The 17,246-nt window shown below is 44.9% G+C and overlaps 2 protein-coding genes across 2 annotated transcripts in view; both read right to left on the bottom strand.

Annotated features, from left to right (window-relative positions):
* bmerb1 (bMERB domain containing 1) overlaps positions 1 to 1,485 on the bottom strand; it is a 67,814-nt gene extending 66,329 nt beyond the window's left edge. Inside the window, exon 1 of the mRNA XM_041205775.1 lies at positions 1,370 to 1,485. Within this exon, the coding sequence (XP_041061709.1) occupies positions 1,370 to 1,473 (104 nt within the window). The 5' untranslated portion in view covers positions 1,474 to 1,485. The remainder of the gene's footprint in view (positions 1 to 1,369) is intronic.
* Positions 1,372 to 17,246, bottom strand: part of mpv17l (MPV17 mitochondrial membrane protein like) — a 52,636-nt gene continuing 36,761 nt past the window's right edge. The window contains exon 5 of the mRNA XM_041205773.1: positions 1,372 to 1,493. Coding sequence (XP_041061707.1) covers positions 1,484 to 1,493 — 10 coding nt within the window. The 3' untranslated portion in view covers positions 1,372 to 1,483. The remainder of the gene's footprint in view (positions 1,494 to 17,246) is intronic.

Raw genomic sequence — 17,246 nt, forward strand, 5'->3', positions numbered from 1 at the left:
AGTAGAGAAGTCCAAAAATTCACCACGCTCTGAGTGAAGAAATTCACCCTCATCTCAGTCCTAAACGGCCTGCCCCTTATTCTGAGAGATCTGATACATTATGCAGCAGCAAGCAGAGTAACTATGTTTAAACAGCACGTCTAAATACCTTTTGCTTATTTGTTTGAACATTTATTTTTTAAAAGTAAATTTTGGAACATTTCATCACATTCCACACTCAATTTATTTTCCTTAGTTTTCTTTAAGGGCAATACCTGCGCTCCATTCAGTGCTGAGTGTGTCAAACAGGATGGGTGGAGTTTTACAGCCCCATCGCGGTGGGGGTGGGGCCGGAAAACGCAGTGAGCTGTTCAAAAGTCCATTGACTTCGGTGGAACCGGAAAATCCCACCGGCGGGAGGGGCCATAAAATTCCACTCCAGGGGCAGGATTTTACCGTCGGCGAACAGGGAACGGGGGCCAATGTGTAAAATGACGCACGATGACGTTGGGAGGAACCCCCCACGTCATCCCGACCCATTTAAATTTTCAGGAAGGCAGGGGTGCAGCAAAATCAGCTGCGGCCCGCTGACCTGTCAATGGCCAATTGAGGCCATTCACAGGATCAAATAAACAATGAAAGGACCTGCCCGTCCAACCTTAAGGTTAGTGGGTCAGCCAGGAGCCCCAGCAGGCAATAGAGGAAACATGAAACCTCATCCAGCGGTGGGATGAAGTTTCATGCAGGGTTTTAAACATTGTAATAAAGTTGTTATGGAAATTATGAACATGTCCCAACTCACGTGATTGTCACATGAGGGGACATGTAAGGGAATTTTTTTCCTCCATTTTTAATATTGTTGAAAGTAGAGCCGATCTCCCTGAGGCTGCACTTAGCCTCAGGGAGATGAGTGCGCTCTTTCGTGGGCATGCATGAAAGAGTGCAGTCTCGATTTTAGGGATCCCCCCCCCACACCCGCATAGGGCACTTCCTGGCGGACGTCACACTGGGTGGGCCTTAATTGGCCCGCCCGCGCAAAATGGTGGCGTGACCCGCGCTTGGGTCAGCTCCGCCCACCTGACGAACGGAAAATTCAGCCCCATGTATTACAGTGGTGACCCCATGCTCCAGCATTTCACGGTATAGCACCTCGACGCAGGAAACACTGCATGATTCCACTATATTTTACATGTCTGTTTAAAACGTTGTTTTGTGGATGTAAAAGAGTAAAATCTTTAAATGAAGTATAAGGAAGAGGCTGCAAGGCAATATTAATTAATGCACCTAGCTTTTAAAATGTTGTGCGCTGAATGCTATATTTTACCTGGAGAAATAATACAGCCAGTTGTTTACATGGTTTTACAGTGAATTAAATGTTCCAAATACCCACATAAATCGGAGTTCTGATTCCCGCCTGACCAACACCTCTCGAAGCTGCTGGATTCGCGCCATCTCCATTTCAATTTCATCAGGTGTCATGGTCAAGTCAGCCATTGAGATGATGTCAAGCTGATCTGTAAGGGAAGACACATTGTGAAGTCGCAGTAAATTGATTAAAAAATTTACAAGTTCCATTCATTCCCATCAATCAAAACAAGCTTTATTGCATGTGTCATGAGCCACTAGTTCACTAATGTTGAGTGACACCAAATCTTAACTGTTTCACCAAGAGGCATATATTAAGCTGCAAACATGACACTTTCTTCTCTGAATTAATTCCAAACGGTTTGAGCAATATAAATCACTATTAGATTGAGGCAGTCTTTTTCTTGCGCTGCTACGTTATAAATTAGGTTCTCAAATTGCTTATAAATGAAGGCTGAAATTCCAAGTTAAGGGACCACAATTCATATGTAACTTGAATTTACTTGAAGTCTATAATGCTGCCTTTATAGCTCAGGTACCAAATTCACCCCACTCTGTATGTATAGAGAGTAGTTTCTGCATGAATGATTTAAAGTTATTTTCTCAAGGATATCGAGGAAGGACTGTTTTTTTAAGTCCTTGTTAGAATCCTTTCCAGGCCATGCTCTTCTGCCACCGAGAGGAGGGTCAAATGGTTTCCTCATCGACCCAATTTTTGCTGATTCTCTGAGAGATAGTCAATAGCATCCTGGTTCTCTATGAGGGAGAAGCAACCAGGATCCTATGATGTGTACAGTGTAGCTCAAAGTTGAGACATAGCCACTTAGATATGGAGGTAAGAGCAGTGACGTGACATCTTGCTCCATATTTGATCAGTATGCTAAATCAAAAGGCAAAATTAAATTGCACTCCACGGTGCTATTTATGTTTTACTTGAATAATCTTGTGATGGTGACTTCCCTGAGAACGTTTCATCTGCCTCAAATCACAAAGGAATCAAAATGGTTTTTATGGTGTTTAGTCATTTATTTAGTTTACATTTGGCTTACTTAGTAAAATTTAGAGTCTGTTTTTGTTTAAATCTTTCTGTCATGTGGGCATGAGTGTTTCAGTATGACCTCAGTGTTTAATAAAAGTTTATTTAAGAAGTTATACTTCCATTCGCCGAGACCACCCCACCTTACCTACTTGCCCCTACCCCCATCCCCACAACCCCACCATGGTGGTCAGTATGTCAACACTTCAGCTCTTAATTATAATTAGAAAACCAGCAAAAGTTAGCAATAAGACCAGCAACACTTCCACCATTGCAGAAAAATCTGGGCCACTGTGGAAAGGGTTTAATTGAGCTGATAACGACTAATTTCATGAATTGTGACATTTCTAAAACTCCTCTGAACTGCAACTCGATCTATAAGATTTGGGAATTTGCATTCCTGTGCTTGGGTGTTCAACATCAATTGGCCTGAGTTAATAGCACCTGGCCTCAGGCAGAAAATTCGAGTCCCAATCCAGGACGTGTACACACAAACTAGGCCGTACTGAGGGAGTGCTGCATTGTTTCAGGTCCCCTACTTGGATGAGATGTTTAATGAGAGCCTTTCATCTTTTATCTTCAGGTGGACATCACAGGTAAAATTCTCTGAAGGGCTTCCCAAATGGCATCTGTTCACTAATGTAGTGGACAGAAGATCAAAGGAAACGTGCCCACTTTTTGAGGAATCATCACCACTCTGATGGCCCCACTGGTGGTGTCGGGTCTCAGAAAGCTTTGTCCAACATTTCTCACGTAACTGTTTGAAGAGGAACAGCAAATGTTCTGATGGCCTGGGCCACATTTCTCCCTCAACCAATACAACCAAAATAAAATATTCGTTTACTTCTTGTCTGTGGGATCTGGCTGTGTGCAACATTGTCTATTGCTTTCGTGTATAACAACAGTGAGTAGACTTCAAAAGTAATTAATTGGAAGCAAAGCCCTTTGAGATATCCTGAAGTTATGGGAAGATAATACAGATGTTAGTTAGCCATTTCTTTCCATCCAGCTCATCAGTCTTTTGAACTTAAGCAGAGAAAAGCAGCTCTTGTGATAAAAGGTATACAGAGAATACACGTGGTTTAAATAGCCTTCTCAAGTGTAAATGCTAACCGGAAACACTGTGCACAAAACAAAGAGGGTATTAAATAAAATGAGAAGCTCAAAAGCATCGCATATAAAAGGTGTTATCAATTAAAGATTAAATGAGGTATTTTGTGTCTCCTCATTTTAATACTAATTAAATAATTGAGCATGTTAAAAGCAAATTCTACATTAACATAATGGGCAATATTATATAAAGATATTATTTGGCTATAAAATATATCTTAACATGTCAGCCTTGAAATTGTTAACATTTTATTTGGAAGATAAAATCATTATCGCTTTTCAGTTGAATTCTAAGTTTGTTGATTCTGAAATCTAAATATATTGTTTTATATAAAGCTCATATGTGGAGCAGACTATTAATAGAAATCAAGCTACGTATTCAAAAAATAGGAAACACGCAAAAACTAAAATACAGATACAACCTTATAAATGCAATCGTGGTTGCCAAGATGTATAAGGGAAGAAATAAATAATACTTTTGACAATATGTTGGATATTCATGTAGTTTGTAATATCGAGGTAATGCAATTAAATAAGCCTCTGCAACGCAGAGGCAGAATTTCATAAGTTCAACGTGATCAACACAATATATAAGTAATAACACGTCATTTAATGATAAATCCAAAAATCTAATTTTGGTAACCAGAAGAATCATGGATAATTCTTAGTGTGAGAAACCAACACATCTTAATAGAGAGAAAGAACTGGAAAGTTTCCATCATGCCTATGCATGTGAAGTATGGTTTGGTCTAACTTTGATTGACAAAATGAGCCAAAAACAGAATTGGGGGTATATCAGGTTCCAATTAAAGGCAAGTTCCAAGTAGATGAAACAAACCAGCACTGTTTACTGTTGCTCTGCCTTTTATTGTTGTACTGTCACAAAGCAACACATACAGAAAAAATTCCTGCTCTGATTGTATGGAAATGACCCAACGATGAGGGTAAAGGAAAAAGCATGCTGATCAATGGCTCAAAATATTTTCAAATTTTGTGCAAATAAATACATGTTCTTTGTGTTGTACATCATAAAACTAATATATTTTCCAATATATTATTGTGGTTTATTGTAAAGTAGGTTTATGAGTGTGAGTGTGTATGGTTATGTCTGTGTGATTTAATTGAATTAGAGTCAGATAAACTGCAAAACTTGAAATTATCATAAGAAGTTAGGGGTAAAAGGCATTTGAAATGCTAATGAGTAAACATGGACCAGATCTTAGCATATGGGTGTGAAGGAAATTTGATTTTTTTGATACATAAAGAGGCTGTTTAGGTTTCAAAGGGATGATAGGATGTTTACAACTAACAAGATAAGCAAAGCCAAGCAGTGTGTTTATCTTTTCCAAAGGTACTGACCATATTGGCAACATGAAAGATTTTTATAATATGGAAAAAGAAAGAAAAACATATATAAAGAGAATGGAAGGCTATGTTGCGAGGCCATGTAAGATCTAAAGGACCATGTAAAACAGCTTTGGGGAAGCCTCCAGCCATGTTAGCAGAAGTCTGCTGTTTCTAGTAACCAAAGGTGGAGGAAAGCTTTTGGAATTCCACTGTCGAGTGAGTGCTGTGGTAAACTTGCTGGCTTGCTATTTAAATTTGACTTGGAAATATATCGCTGTTCCTTCACTGTCGCTGGGTCAAAATCCTGGAACTCCCTTCCTAGCAGACTGTGGGTGTACCTACACCACATGGACTGCAGCTCATCACCACCTTCTCAAGGGCAATTAGGAAGAGCAGTAAATGCTGGCCCAGCCAGTGAAGCCCACATCCCGTGAATGAATAATAAAAAATAAAAACTTGCCTTTTCTTTTAGCTTGTTACTGTCTCCCACCTCCCTTTTTGAGCATGGTTACTTAACTGCACAAATGGAGCTTTTGCCTTTTCAAGATATGTGCCAGTTTTGTATTTAACCAAACCCCTCTTTGAATACTTCCCACTGTTTGTCCATAAGCTTACCTAATAACAGCTCAGCTTAGTTTACTGTGCTCAAATTACTCCTCAGCTCTTCAAAACTTGTCTGAGTTAAATTTAAGCTTCATTTTCACAGAATCTTTACAGGGCAGAAGGAGGCCATTCGGCCCATCGCGTCTGCACTTCCTAAAGTATGGCCTAGAATTGGCCACAGCACTCCAGCTCAGGCCAATTCAGTTTAACTTCTTTGCTGTTGCACTTAATCATGCTATTTATAAAACCAAAATCCTGTGCATTTTTAATGTCTCCTGTCACCTTCAATGATCTGTCCACCAGTTCTCTCTGTACCTATATTCCCTTTAGAATTGTACCATTGAGTTTATATTATCTCTCCCTGTTCTTCCTCCCAAAATGAATCCCTTCACACTGCTTTGCATTAAATTTCACATGTCATGTGTTTTCCCATTTCACCAGCGTGTTCCTGTCCTCCTGAAGTCTGTTACTCTCCTCCTCACCATTTAATACATTTCCCAGTTTTGTGTCAGTTGCAAATATTGAAATTATGCCCCGTATTCCTAAATCCAGGTTATTACTTGTTAGTATCTAATAGGTTCTATTGATGGATGTTAAATACCCAGTAGTTTAAGATAATAAGGTGAATAGGTGTTGGGTATAGATCAGCTAATTATACTCAGATATGTATATAAAGAAGAGTCAGCCAGCACCGGGGGAGATTGTGTCGGAGTAAAGAAGTAAGCTCTGTGGTGAGCAATAAACAGTCTCTAACAAAGCATCCTAATCTCAATGATTTCTTCACAACCAGGCTTGGGAGTTTCTCTGACATTAATATCTGTCATAAGAAGTGTGCACCTTATGGATATGTTGCTCCACAGCAAGCTGCATGTTCAAGAAAACATATTTTCTTAACAGCTCTACTGGAAGTGACCATTCAGCTCCTTTTTCAAGTAATAAAGGTACTTTGCCTGATCCATCACGTAACTGTGTACTGTGATGCACTGTGGCTTCTTACTGGGTAGGATACATCAGAAGCTGCTAATGTAAATTGATGCCCTTGTTAGAAACAATGAAAACAATTGTTCAGAAGATAGGTTAAAACCACCAACTGTTGATAATATTCCAGTTTTGCTTTTATATATGTTATCATCGATGGAGGTGTAGAACAAATGTTATCAGCAAAGAAAGACTTGCACCTTTCAAAACCTCAGAATGCCCCAAAGTGCTTTACAAACATGAGATAATGAATCGGATAATCTCTCCTGGTGATGGCGGTTGACAGAGCTTCAAAACGCATCCCAGCTGCTTTGTCTGGACTCTTAACCTTCAGGTCAGCACTCTGCAATGAGGAATCTTTTCTGGGCCTGCAGCTTTCAGGAAGCCTTCCCTTAGCCTGGGAATGGGAGCTGATCTGTCTACTGGAGGCAGCTCCTCTCAGGAGGAAGGGAGGGCTAGAAGGGGGAGGGGGCCAGGAGTGCACATTCAGCCTCCAGTGGAGCCACCTTTGGGAGGCCAGGCGCAGACACAAGGGGTGCAGGGCCAAGAGGTAGTCCAAGGTGGAAAGGGACACAGAAGACGCCACTATCCTGCTGCCAATGTATACAGGCAGCGAAACAGCTACCTCAATATGTCTGAGGTGCAGTGCCAAAGGAGGCTCCGTCTCTCAAGGGAGACAGTCAACTCTATCCGTCAGATGATAGGCCTGAGATCTCGGCGAATTGTGTGGGTGGACACCTCATGCCTGTGGCTCTAAAGGTCACAGCCACCCTCAACCTCTATGCCTCTGGCTCCTTCCAGGGGTCAGTGTGTGATCTTTGTGGTGTCTCCCAATCAGCTGTCCACACTTGTGTCAAGTAGGTCACAGACGCTCTGTTCAGACGGGCATTGATCTTCATCCACTTCAGCTGTGACCAGGCAAGCCAGACACAGCGAGTCAGAGGCTTCGCGGCCATTGCTGGCTTCCCCCGTGTCCAGGGTGCTATAGACTGTACACATGTGGCCATCAAGGTGCCAGCAGGTGAACCCGGTGCCTTCATCAACAGGAAGGGCTTCCACTCCATGAACGTGCAGATAGTGTGTGACCACAGGATGCTGATTCTACAAGTCTGTGCAAGGTATCCAGGCAGCTCCCACGATACCTACATCCTCAGACACTCCCAGGTGCCGGGGCTCTTCAGTGCTCCAGCCCGGCTGGATGGATGGCTGCTGGGTGACAAGGGCTATCCCCTCAGAAGGTGGCTCATGACGCCTCTTCACCATCCAAGAACAGAAGCTGAGCAGCGGTACAATAGGAGCCACGGCACCACAAGGCTGTGGTAAAGGAAACCATCAGTCTTCTCAAGATGCGCTTCCGATGCCTGGACCGCTCAGGGGGTGCACTCCAGTACCCCCCAGATCGTGAGTCGGTGACAGTGGTTGCATGCTGCACTCTCCACAATCTTGTGCTGGAAAGGGGGGACACAGTGGACGATGAAGACATCGACACAGCGTCTGCGGCTGCACACGATGAGTCCAGCAGCGAGTCTGAGGATGAGCACGCACAGGGAAATGCTGAGGGGGTAGACGCTGACCCGGGCCTACTCCAGGGAGGCAGGGACACCTGGGAGGCTTTAATCCAATGAACCTTCAGCTAGCACACCATAGATGGACCTCCAGGACAAGCCTGGGCTGTAGGCTCCATACTCGATACCTAAGTGCCAAACCTTCCAGATTATGAACAGTCACTAAGGGCCTTGTCAATAAAGCTGAATGTCGCACAAAACACTCCTAACATTTTTGGAAACCATAACATGCAGAAGAAAAGAGGGACCCTCAGCCATAATCACATCTCTGAATTTAATATCACAAACAAACAAACTTAATGAAACAAAATGACAAGGGTGTTCCAATGCAAAGCAAATCATAAAGACCTCATCTCGGGCCAACACAAAAGCACCAGTGAGAAACCCATGGTGTGCCTAAGGTGATTTATGTTTACATTTCCAGGTGCTACGTCTTGGTGCTGCCCCATCGCTGGGAGTGGCATCTGAGACAGCCTGCTGACTCTGCTGTCCTGTTGGCCTCGGTGACATTGGAGGTCGTCCTCTGGCCCGTGGAGCCTGTGCTGGCCCCACCTGGGAGGGATCTGCCAATTCCACAGCTGGCATCTCCCCGATCATCACAGCCTCGCTGGATTTAATGGTCATTGGGATAGGGGGGGGGAGGAGCTGCCACCCTCACCTGGTGTGCCCTGAGAGGTGCCCACAGAGACAACAGGCAGATGCTGCGCCAACGTGAGGTCACTTCTGACCTCCCTGCTCACTGTGGATGGGTAGGCACCGAGCTGGGATACTTGGTGCCCACATCATCTCCCACATTGGCACTGACCAGCGGAGGTCAATGCCGATGTGGGGGTTTGCTGGTCAGAGCACATCCCCAGGAAAGTCTGCTGGAGGAGCCTCTCCACGAGAGTCGCCACTCTCTCCATGGAGGATTCATGGCACTCAGACATGTGGCTCATTGCTTCAGCGATAGTCCGTGTAGACTCCTCCACCGCAGAGACCAAGCATAGTCTCATGTATCTCCACCAGATGCTCCCACACACCCGGCTGCATTTCCTGCAGCTCCTGTGTCACGGACGACTCCAGAGGGACATCATCAGGCACCAACTGAGCATGCACCTGGTCCCCTGCAGTCCTCCGACTGCTGGCCCCATGGGTACTCTCTGTCTCTTCCAGCTCCTCCAGCGATTGGGAAGTGCCCTCACCACTGTGCCCCAGGAAACTAGCCCATGTTCTAATTCCCACCGAGGTGGTAGTATCTGCGCTGGTGCCTGCCTGGCAGAAATGGTGTGACGCCAGTGAGACATCAGACCCCTCAGGTGTGAGAGGGGGCCTCTGCTGCTCCTCCCGGCCCTGCTCTGATGATGCTGAAAGGAAGAACAAGGACATTGGATCAGTTAACGTGGAGGCAATGTCAATGTGCATTCCTGTCCCCCGGATCATTATGTGCTCATCCTTCCATAAGCAATGGTCAAGCCAAGTTGCAAACTTCAATCACTGAACATTCAGCACTGCTATGGCTGTTGGGAGAGCAATGCTGACCTCACTGCTGGGCATAAATACATGCCCGTGGCACCCCCAGCCTCACCGACACCAGTGGACCTGGGTGCATGGCACCTCTCCAAATCCAGGGCCTCCTGCTCAAACTGGCTGAGAATGGTAACTGCACCTGGCCGCCACCAGTCCTCACACACTCTGCCGCGTTATGAACATTCTTCTCCTGAAAAGGAGAGAAGAGCATTGATTAGTGCTACTTGTACCTGGACTCTCTTTGCACACGGCCCACCCCAACCAGAGTGGGACATATCAGGGCTCCAGTGTCTCCTCACCCAACTGCTGCCGAACACTCACACAAAGATACCAGGCCTGTCCCCCTGCCCCCCACCCCCAACCCCCCTTGGACACATGCTGCCTATGTCACATTTGGCACCACATGGTCTAACCTTCCATAGCAAGGAGGCGCAAGCACGTGGAATGCAGAAGACAGCTGATCGATCGGTGCCAACGCCACCTTGAAGCTCCCCTCCCAGCATCTCATCACCCTGACTTTGACATGTCCTGGAGTTCCAGCACTGCGCCCAGGTACAGCTCCTCCAGATTGCCCCCAAACCAGTCACGTGGGTGTCAGTGTACCACATGTTGCAGGGGCAGAACCCATCTCTTCACCACTCTCTCAGTGTGACCTCGGCATGGGCAATATCTGCCGGCCCCCCCAGTGAAGGACACATTCCATCAATGATTCAATGCAGTCTCTACATCAGACTTGGGGGGGTAAGCTGACCGGCTGGGTTAAATGACCAATGCCAACATGGTTCTCACCCCTGCCTGAGCGCAACAAGTCATTGAAGCGTTTGCGACACTGGATCCAGGTGCGCCGCACTACGTCACAGGAGCTCACCACCCCCGCCACCTCCTCCCAGGCACGTTTCGTCATGTGGGGGGGTCTCCTCCTTCCATCCTGGGGCATCAGCACCTCCCGCCGTGCTACCACCTCCTTGAGGAGGGCAACAAGGCAATCATCCAAAAAACAAGGGGCACACAGGCTCCACCCACCTACCCTACCCTCCGGCCTGGCCTGCCCCAATGGCCTATCCTCAGAACTTGAATAACCTCCATTGCCCAACTGCAGATCCCTTCGCCCAGCCATTGCGAGGCTGCCCGGCCTTCCCTTATACAGGCCGCTGGGTCGCCATTGGATCCGGCAGGTTGAGTGCGCCCGCCCACTCCCATTATGCACAAGAGTCGTGAATACGCTGAGCAGGCCTTCATTGGCCCGCCCGCGTAAAATGGCAGTGTGGACCCGATCGCGAGCGGTGACCAGGTCCGCGCCCACTCCTGTTCCACCTCCCCCCTGTCCCTGCCATCCAGAAAATTCTGCCCCAGGGTTAATTCCTCAGCTTCTTCTTAGAAATAGTACCATGAAATCTTTTTACATCCGCCTGAAAGAGCAGGCTGAGCCTCGGATTAATATCTCATTTGAAAGATGGCACCTCTGACAATGCAGCACTCCCTCAGTAGCAACATTCCCTCCAATATTTTTCAGAGTGCGCAGGCAATCTGTTTCAGTGTGCAGCACTTTTAACAACGATAATTTAAAAAGGCCAACTTGTGATCGGCCTGTGTGAGGCCCTTTGGGTTGCTGCAGTTTAGAGGGACCATTGGTCAGCGCTGGCCCGGAGAGCTAACTTCGATTTTTGTACTCAAATCTTAGTAGTGGGACCTGAACCTTCTGCGCAACTGGGTGAGGGCCGACACAAAAGCCTTTAATGATTTAAGCAGATCCTATAAATCCGTTCCTCAGCTTTTTTACTGATTTTCTGTTGTCAATTATATATAAATTTACATTAAAAATCTTTTATGAAAGATTCCATTCCACCAAGTGCTCTGTCCTAAGGCAGGTCCTTGGCTCATTATCCTCCGACACTTCAGCCTGAGCCATTTTTCTTGCCAGTGGTTTACCACGGCCTCCCACTCTCAGGGATGGGGTAAGGAGACAGGTCCCAAGTTTATCTCAGCTGGAACAGGAAGCAAGCCCGTGCCTTAAGCATTATTCTGAACCACATGCAAGCCATCCAGGCAACTGAGCTAACCAGCCTCCTTCAGAAAGATTATTCTCAGTACTTTGAATGTAAAAAGCACATTTTGCCATCTGAATATTTGAACAGAGAAATGGAAATGTTGAACATTCACAGCACAGAAGGAATCCATTTGTGCTGACCGATAAAGAGTTATCCAGCCAAATCCCACTTCCCAGCTGTTGGTATTTTGAATGCCAAGAGGCTGGTTGCAATCTGGAATTCGCTGCCTGAAAGGATGGTAGAGGCAGGAATCATCACCATGTTTTTTTTAAAAATGGCTATGCATTTGAAAGCTTGTAATCTTCTGGGTTAGGGACCAGTAGCTGGGAAGTGGGATTTGGCTGGATAAATCTTTATCGGTCAGCACAACTGGATTCCTCCTGTGCTGTAAATGTTCAACATTTCTATTCCTCTGTTCAAATATTCAGACGGAAAAATGTGCTTTTTACATTCAAAATATTAAAAGGAAGAGAATTTTCATCTGAGATAAAACTATATTAAAAACCTACAAGGTCTTTGCATGTACACATCATGTTCCAAAATGATGCTTGACTAGAATTTTTCATTTGATCCAGAATGAAATCATAAAACAATTGATCATTGCCAGTCACAACATACAGCTTTGTCTAACACTACAGACTATTTAAGGGAACTGAGTAATGAAAAATATCTGCTCTTAAAATTATTCTACTGTAATTAAACTATGCAGACAGGGACATGCAAATAAAATCATCTGAGGCAAATATTGTTAGAGATCTACCACACACCAGATTTAAGGCTTTGCACTTAAATTTATTCTAATGGGTTTTTGAGAAAGTTGCAAAGGAATCCATCTAATGTAAACTCACTAACAGGTGTAAGCAATGCAAGACATAGGCCCGTTTTAAAAATAATAAACTTGCATAATATTCCATTTAATGTAAATAAACACAATGGCTATTTGTGAAATTGAGATTTCAAGTACTTCCTTGTTGTATTTCTATTATACTGTGTTCCTGAAGGATGTGGAATCATTCGAGCTGGCCATTTTAAATATGTAATGTTTGACTGCATGCAAAGTAATTTATTGCTCTATTAAATACAAACCGTTGGAAAACAACACTCTCTTAAAGTAAAATTCTATTATTGTTCCATCAAGAATCGCCGTATTTAACAAGTGCACATCTTCAATGAACGGTAATTTGGTTCATATTTTATTTCATGTATGTATTGTGCTCCGGGTTACACCAATCCCTTCAGGGATCTGACTGTGCAGTTGGATTATTCATGAAGTGTGCCAGCGTTTTAAAAGGGGCCTCATAATTGTTGACTCAGGTATGCCTCATACTCATGCAAAGCTGCTGAACGGTTTGGCCGCTTTACTATTACATAATGTGATCCGGATACGGGAGAGTCGTTTGTCCTTTTCAATTATTAGAATTAGTGCGTGTGTAATTTCAGTTTCCACGCTTACATGAACATGTTGCGTTCCTTATGGGCCATGGAATACACAGTCCCGAAACATTAACCTGCCTGTTCCTTTTCCAGATGCTGACGGCCCTGGTGTATGTTCCCGGCGCTTATTCTCGTTTCTTTTTACTTCATTTTAACTGCAATGAGTATTGTATTTTTGAGGGAAAGGTTTATATACTCGTGATCAGCAAACCCCTAAATCTAAAACCCATTCCTACCGCATAGTTTATATTGTGTGTCACATGCAACAGAGCATTTAGCCCATTTATTCACAGCGATTTTTAACAAACATGTCATTTTGACTCCAATGCATTTAATGCGCGGAAACGACGGATAAAGAACCGGCGCAACGAATTCCAATTACTTTGGCCAAACCAAAGATCAGGCAGGTACACACCATCCTTTGTCGTTTCCAAAAAATAATAATAATAATAACCCATCAAAATGAATGCATTTAAATTGCATTTTTACACTGCAACAAAACAACTGCAAATCTGCATCTGGGATGATGTTTGTTTCTGAAAGGCGCCTTTGGGAATTCGGAAAAGCCATTCCAAGGAGCTCCTTCCATAATTAATAATAATAAGGAGTTCCTTCCATAATAATAATGAGCTCCTTCCATAATAATAAATAACAAGGAGCTCCTTCCATTCCCCATTCCCACGCTTTGTTCACTGATGGACAGTTCTGCCCTGTAACACTATATCTATATTTCTCTCTCTCTCTCTCTCTATCCCCCCCAGCACCACCAATACAACTATCTCTGGCAACCAGGGCCCGGTAGACGGGCGAGATCAAAGACCCGCTGCTGAATTCTGCAAGGAAACAGCGGTAAAAGACTCCCTGGAATATTCAACATGCATATATATCCTGCGCGCCCGCCAGCCGGGCGGCTGCTTACACCACCTAAGGTGCTGCTGGTGTCAAAAAAAAACAAACAAAAAAAAAAAAACCTGGTTTCCCAACCACCTCTCGACAACAGATGCGGAAAAAATCTGCGAGCAGCCGGACTGAGAGCGAAGGGGAGCCTGATCCAGGGTGTGGGGTGGGGCGGTCCGAGTAACTTGCCTTTGCCCGCGGTCACTTTGCTCCACTCTGTCTCTTGCACAGCCCCGTAACCCTTCGGCGATTTCTTGCTGCCCAGACAGGCTGCCGGCGAGCTCTTCAGCTCCATGGTTGTGCTGGGCTTGTGTGTGTGTGTGTGTGTGTGTGTGCGTGCGTGAGTGTGTGAGTGAAAGTCCTCCCCTCCCCTCCTACCCCACCCCCCCCCCCCCCGCACTCTCACTCCACACTGAACCACCACCCACCTCCCCGCCGATGTCAGCGTTTTGCAAAAGGGGCTGGGAAAGGGAGGGAGGAGCAAGTGCGCATTTATAGCATTGCCAGGGCAGCCCCCCCCCCCCCAACACCTCTTTTTAAACTAAAATAACTCCCCAAGCCAGAGATTAACCTGCTCAACGTTGACCCATCTTCTTTTTGTGCGTGGAGAATTGCTATGAAAGAACAACCCGCTGTCAAACAATAGGATTAAAAACCAGGAAGTGCTGGCAGCATCTGTGAGACACGCTCCAATATTAAAGCAAAAACAGAATTACCTGGAAAAACTCAGCAGGTCTGGCAGCATATTATACCCCTCTTCCTCCTCAGAGCGGCAGATCGGTTCTTACATGGGATGTGAGTGTCACTGGCGAGGCCAGCATTTGTTACCCGTCCCTAACAGCCCTCGCTGCTTGTTTGTCCCTACAACCACACCACCCCCCCCCTCCACTTCTCTCCCCCCTCCCACATACACACCTTAAACCAGCTTATATTTCACCCCTCTCCCTGGATTCACCTTGTTCTGCTGAAGGGTCATGAGGACTCGAAACGTCAACTCTTTTCTTCTCCAGACCAGCTGAGTTTTTCCAGGTAATTCTGTTTTGTTTTGGATTTCCAGCATCCGCAGTTTTTTTTATTTTTATCCTTGAACTGAGTGGCTCATTAGGCTATTTAAGAGTCAGCCACAAAGCTGGGGGTGGGGGGAATCTGGAGTCACATGCATTTAAGGGCATTATTGAGACAGATGGTCACCATTACTGAGGACCGGCTTCATATTCCAGATTTATTAATCAAATTTAAATTCCACCAAGCTACCATAGCGGGATTTGAACCTGTATCCACTGGGCCTTAGCTGCTGGAATACTAGCCCAGTGACAGTGCCACAATGACATCATCACGCCATAAACGTGCTACTGAAAAAGGGGGACCAGGTGCAGCAAAAAAGGAAGGTCAGGCTTGGTTCAAGGATGGAGGAGACTGAATTACAAGCGTGGAGCAAAAGGCAAAGAGTGTGGGAATGGTAGTAGTAAAGGAACAAAACATTGGTCCAGAGTAAAAACAAAATTATCTGGAAAAACTCAGCAGGTCTGGCAGCATCGGCGGAGAAGAAAAGAGTTGACGTTTTGAGTCCTCATGACCCTTCAGCAGGACTCGAAACGTCAACTCTTTACTTCTCCGCTGATGCTGCCAGACCTGCTGAGTTTTTCCAGGTAATTCTGTTTTTGTTTTGGATTTCCAGCATCCGCAGTTTTTTTGTTTTTATCTATTGGTCCAGAGTAGGTGTTAATAGCAAAGTAAAGGTCAGTGCTGTCTGAAAACATAAGAACGAGATACAGACTGGCGCCAGGGGAGAAAAATACAAAATGGAGGGCAGAGTTCATGGTCTGGAGCTGTTGAACTGAATGATGAGTCCAGACAATGAGAGTTAGGTTGGTACATGGGGTCCATTCATCAAGGCAACCATTGCCAACCAATTTTCAATAAGCGAAGTGCATCTGAGCGCCAAACATTCATCACTACTTATTTACAGAGAAACCAAAACCAAGGAGTCCTTCGAAGTTCTTGGTCTGTCTTGTATTCAGCAAACTAAGGGCTGAATTTTACGCCGGTGGGAATTTACAGTCCCACCAAAGTCAATGGATTTTGAACGGCTCACCGCATTTTATGGCCCCACCCCCACCATGACGGTCTGTAAAATTCTGCCCTAAGGCTTTCGTTGCTGAAGCCATATTTTTCCACTCTTCCAACCACAATTTGAGCTCATCTCACAGGAACACCCTGACTGAATGAATAAATATTCCATTCCTCATTACTGGTTACTCATATAATCACTGAATCTGCTAATGTAGTTAAGGTTAGAATCAAAACATGAACAGTTTTTGCTGTAACCTCACAATCATCAGGCACTGAACCTTCACTTCCAGCCAGCAGAGAGAGGAGACGCTATCCTGGCCTCTGTTTGAAACGTATTTGCCCCAAGGCATTCTAAGAACATAGAATTGGGCTCCTCCATTTCACCTTGTAAGTTTTCATATCTGAAGGCATCAAAATAAACATTAACGTAAACAGGATGGCTTCAAAGAAAATAATTTCTTAATCGCATAATTGCTTAAGTTTCAGTTCAAGTTTATGGAGGCTGGAAGCTGGGAGGATGGCCAGAAGAGCATTGGAATAGTTAAGCCCAGATGTATCAAAAGCATGGATGAGGGTTTCAACAGCAGGTGGGCTGAGCCAGGCCATGTTATAGAGATGAGCTGGGTTTAGCAGCTCAGCTTAGGTCAAATGCAGCACCAAAGTTGCAAAGGGCCAGACCTCCCTGCCACTTGCCATTTCAACACTCCACCTTGCTCTCATGCCCACATGTCCGTCCTTGGCTTGCTGCATTGTTCCAGTGAAGCTCAATGCAAGCTGGAGGAACAACACCTCATCTTCTGACTAGGCACTTTACAGCCTTCCGGACTGAATATTGAGTTCTACAATTTTAGATCATGAACTCTCTCCTCCATCTCCACCCCCTTTGTGATCCCCCTTTTTTCCAATAATTTATATAGATTTTTATTTTCCCACCTATTTCTATTATTTTTAAATGTATTTCCATCCATTGTTTTATCTCTACCTTTTAGCCTTTTTTGATTCCTTTGATTCCACCCCCACTAGGACTATCTGTACCTTGCTCGTCCTGCTTTCTACCCTTAATTAGCACATTCATATTCCTCAGATAATATCACCACCTTCAACACCTCTTTGTCCTTTTGTCTGTAACATCTTTTGGTTATCTCCACCTATCACTGGCCCTCTGTCCGGCTCTACTTGTCCCAAACCCCACCCCCCCCCAACTTAAATTAGATTATATTTCACCTCTCTTCTATTTTTACTTAGTTCTGTTGAAGGGTCATTCGTATTCGAAACGTTAACTGTGCTCCTCTCCGGAGATGC

This window comes from Carcharodon carcharias, chromosome 15 (assembly GCF_017639515.1).
Source record: "Carcharodon carcharias isolate sCarCar2 chromosome 15, sCarCar2.pri, whole genome shotgun sequence".
In the NCBI taxonomy this organism is placed as follows: Eukaryota; Metazoa; Chordata; class Chondrichthyes; order Lamniformes; family Lamnidae; genus Carcharodon; species Carcharodon carcharias.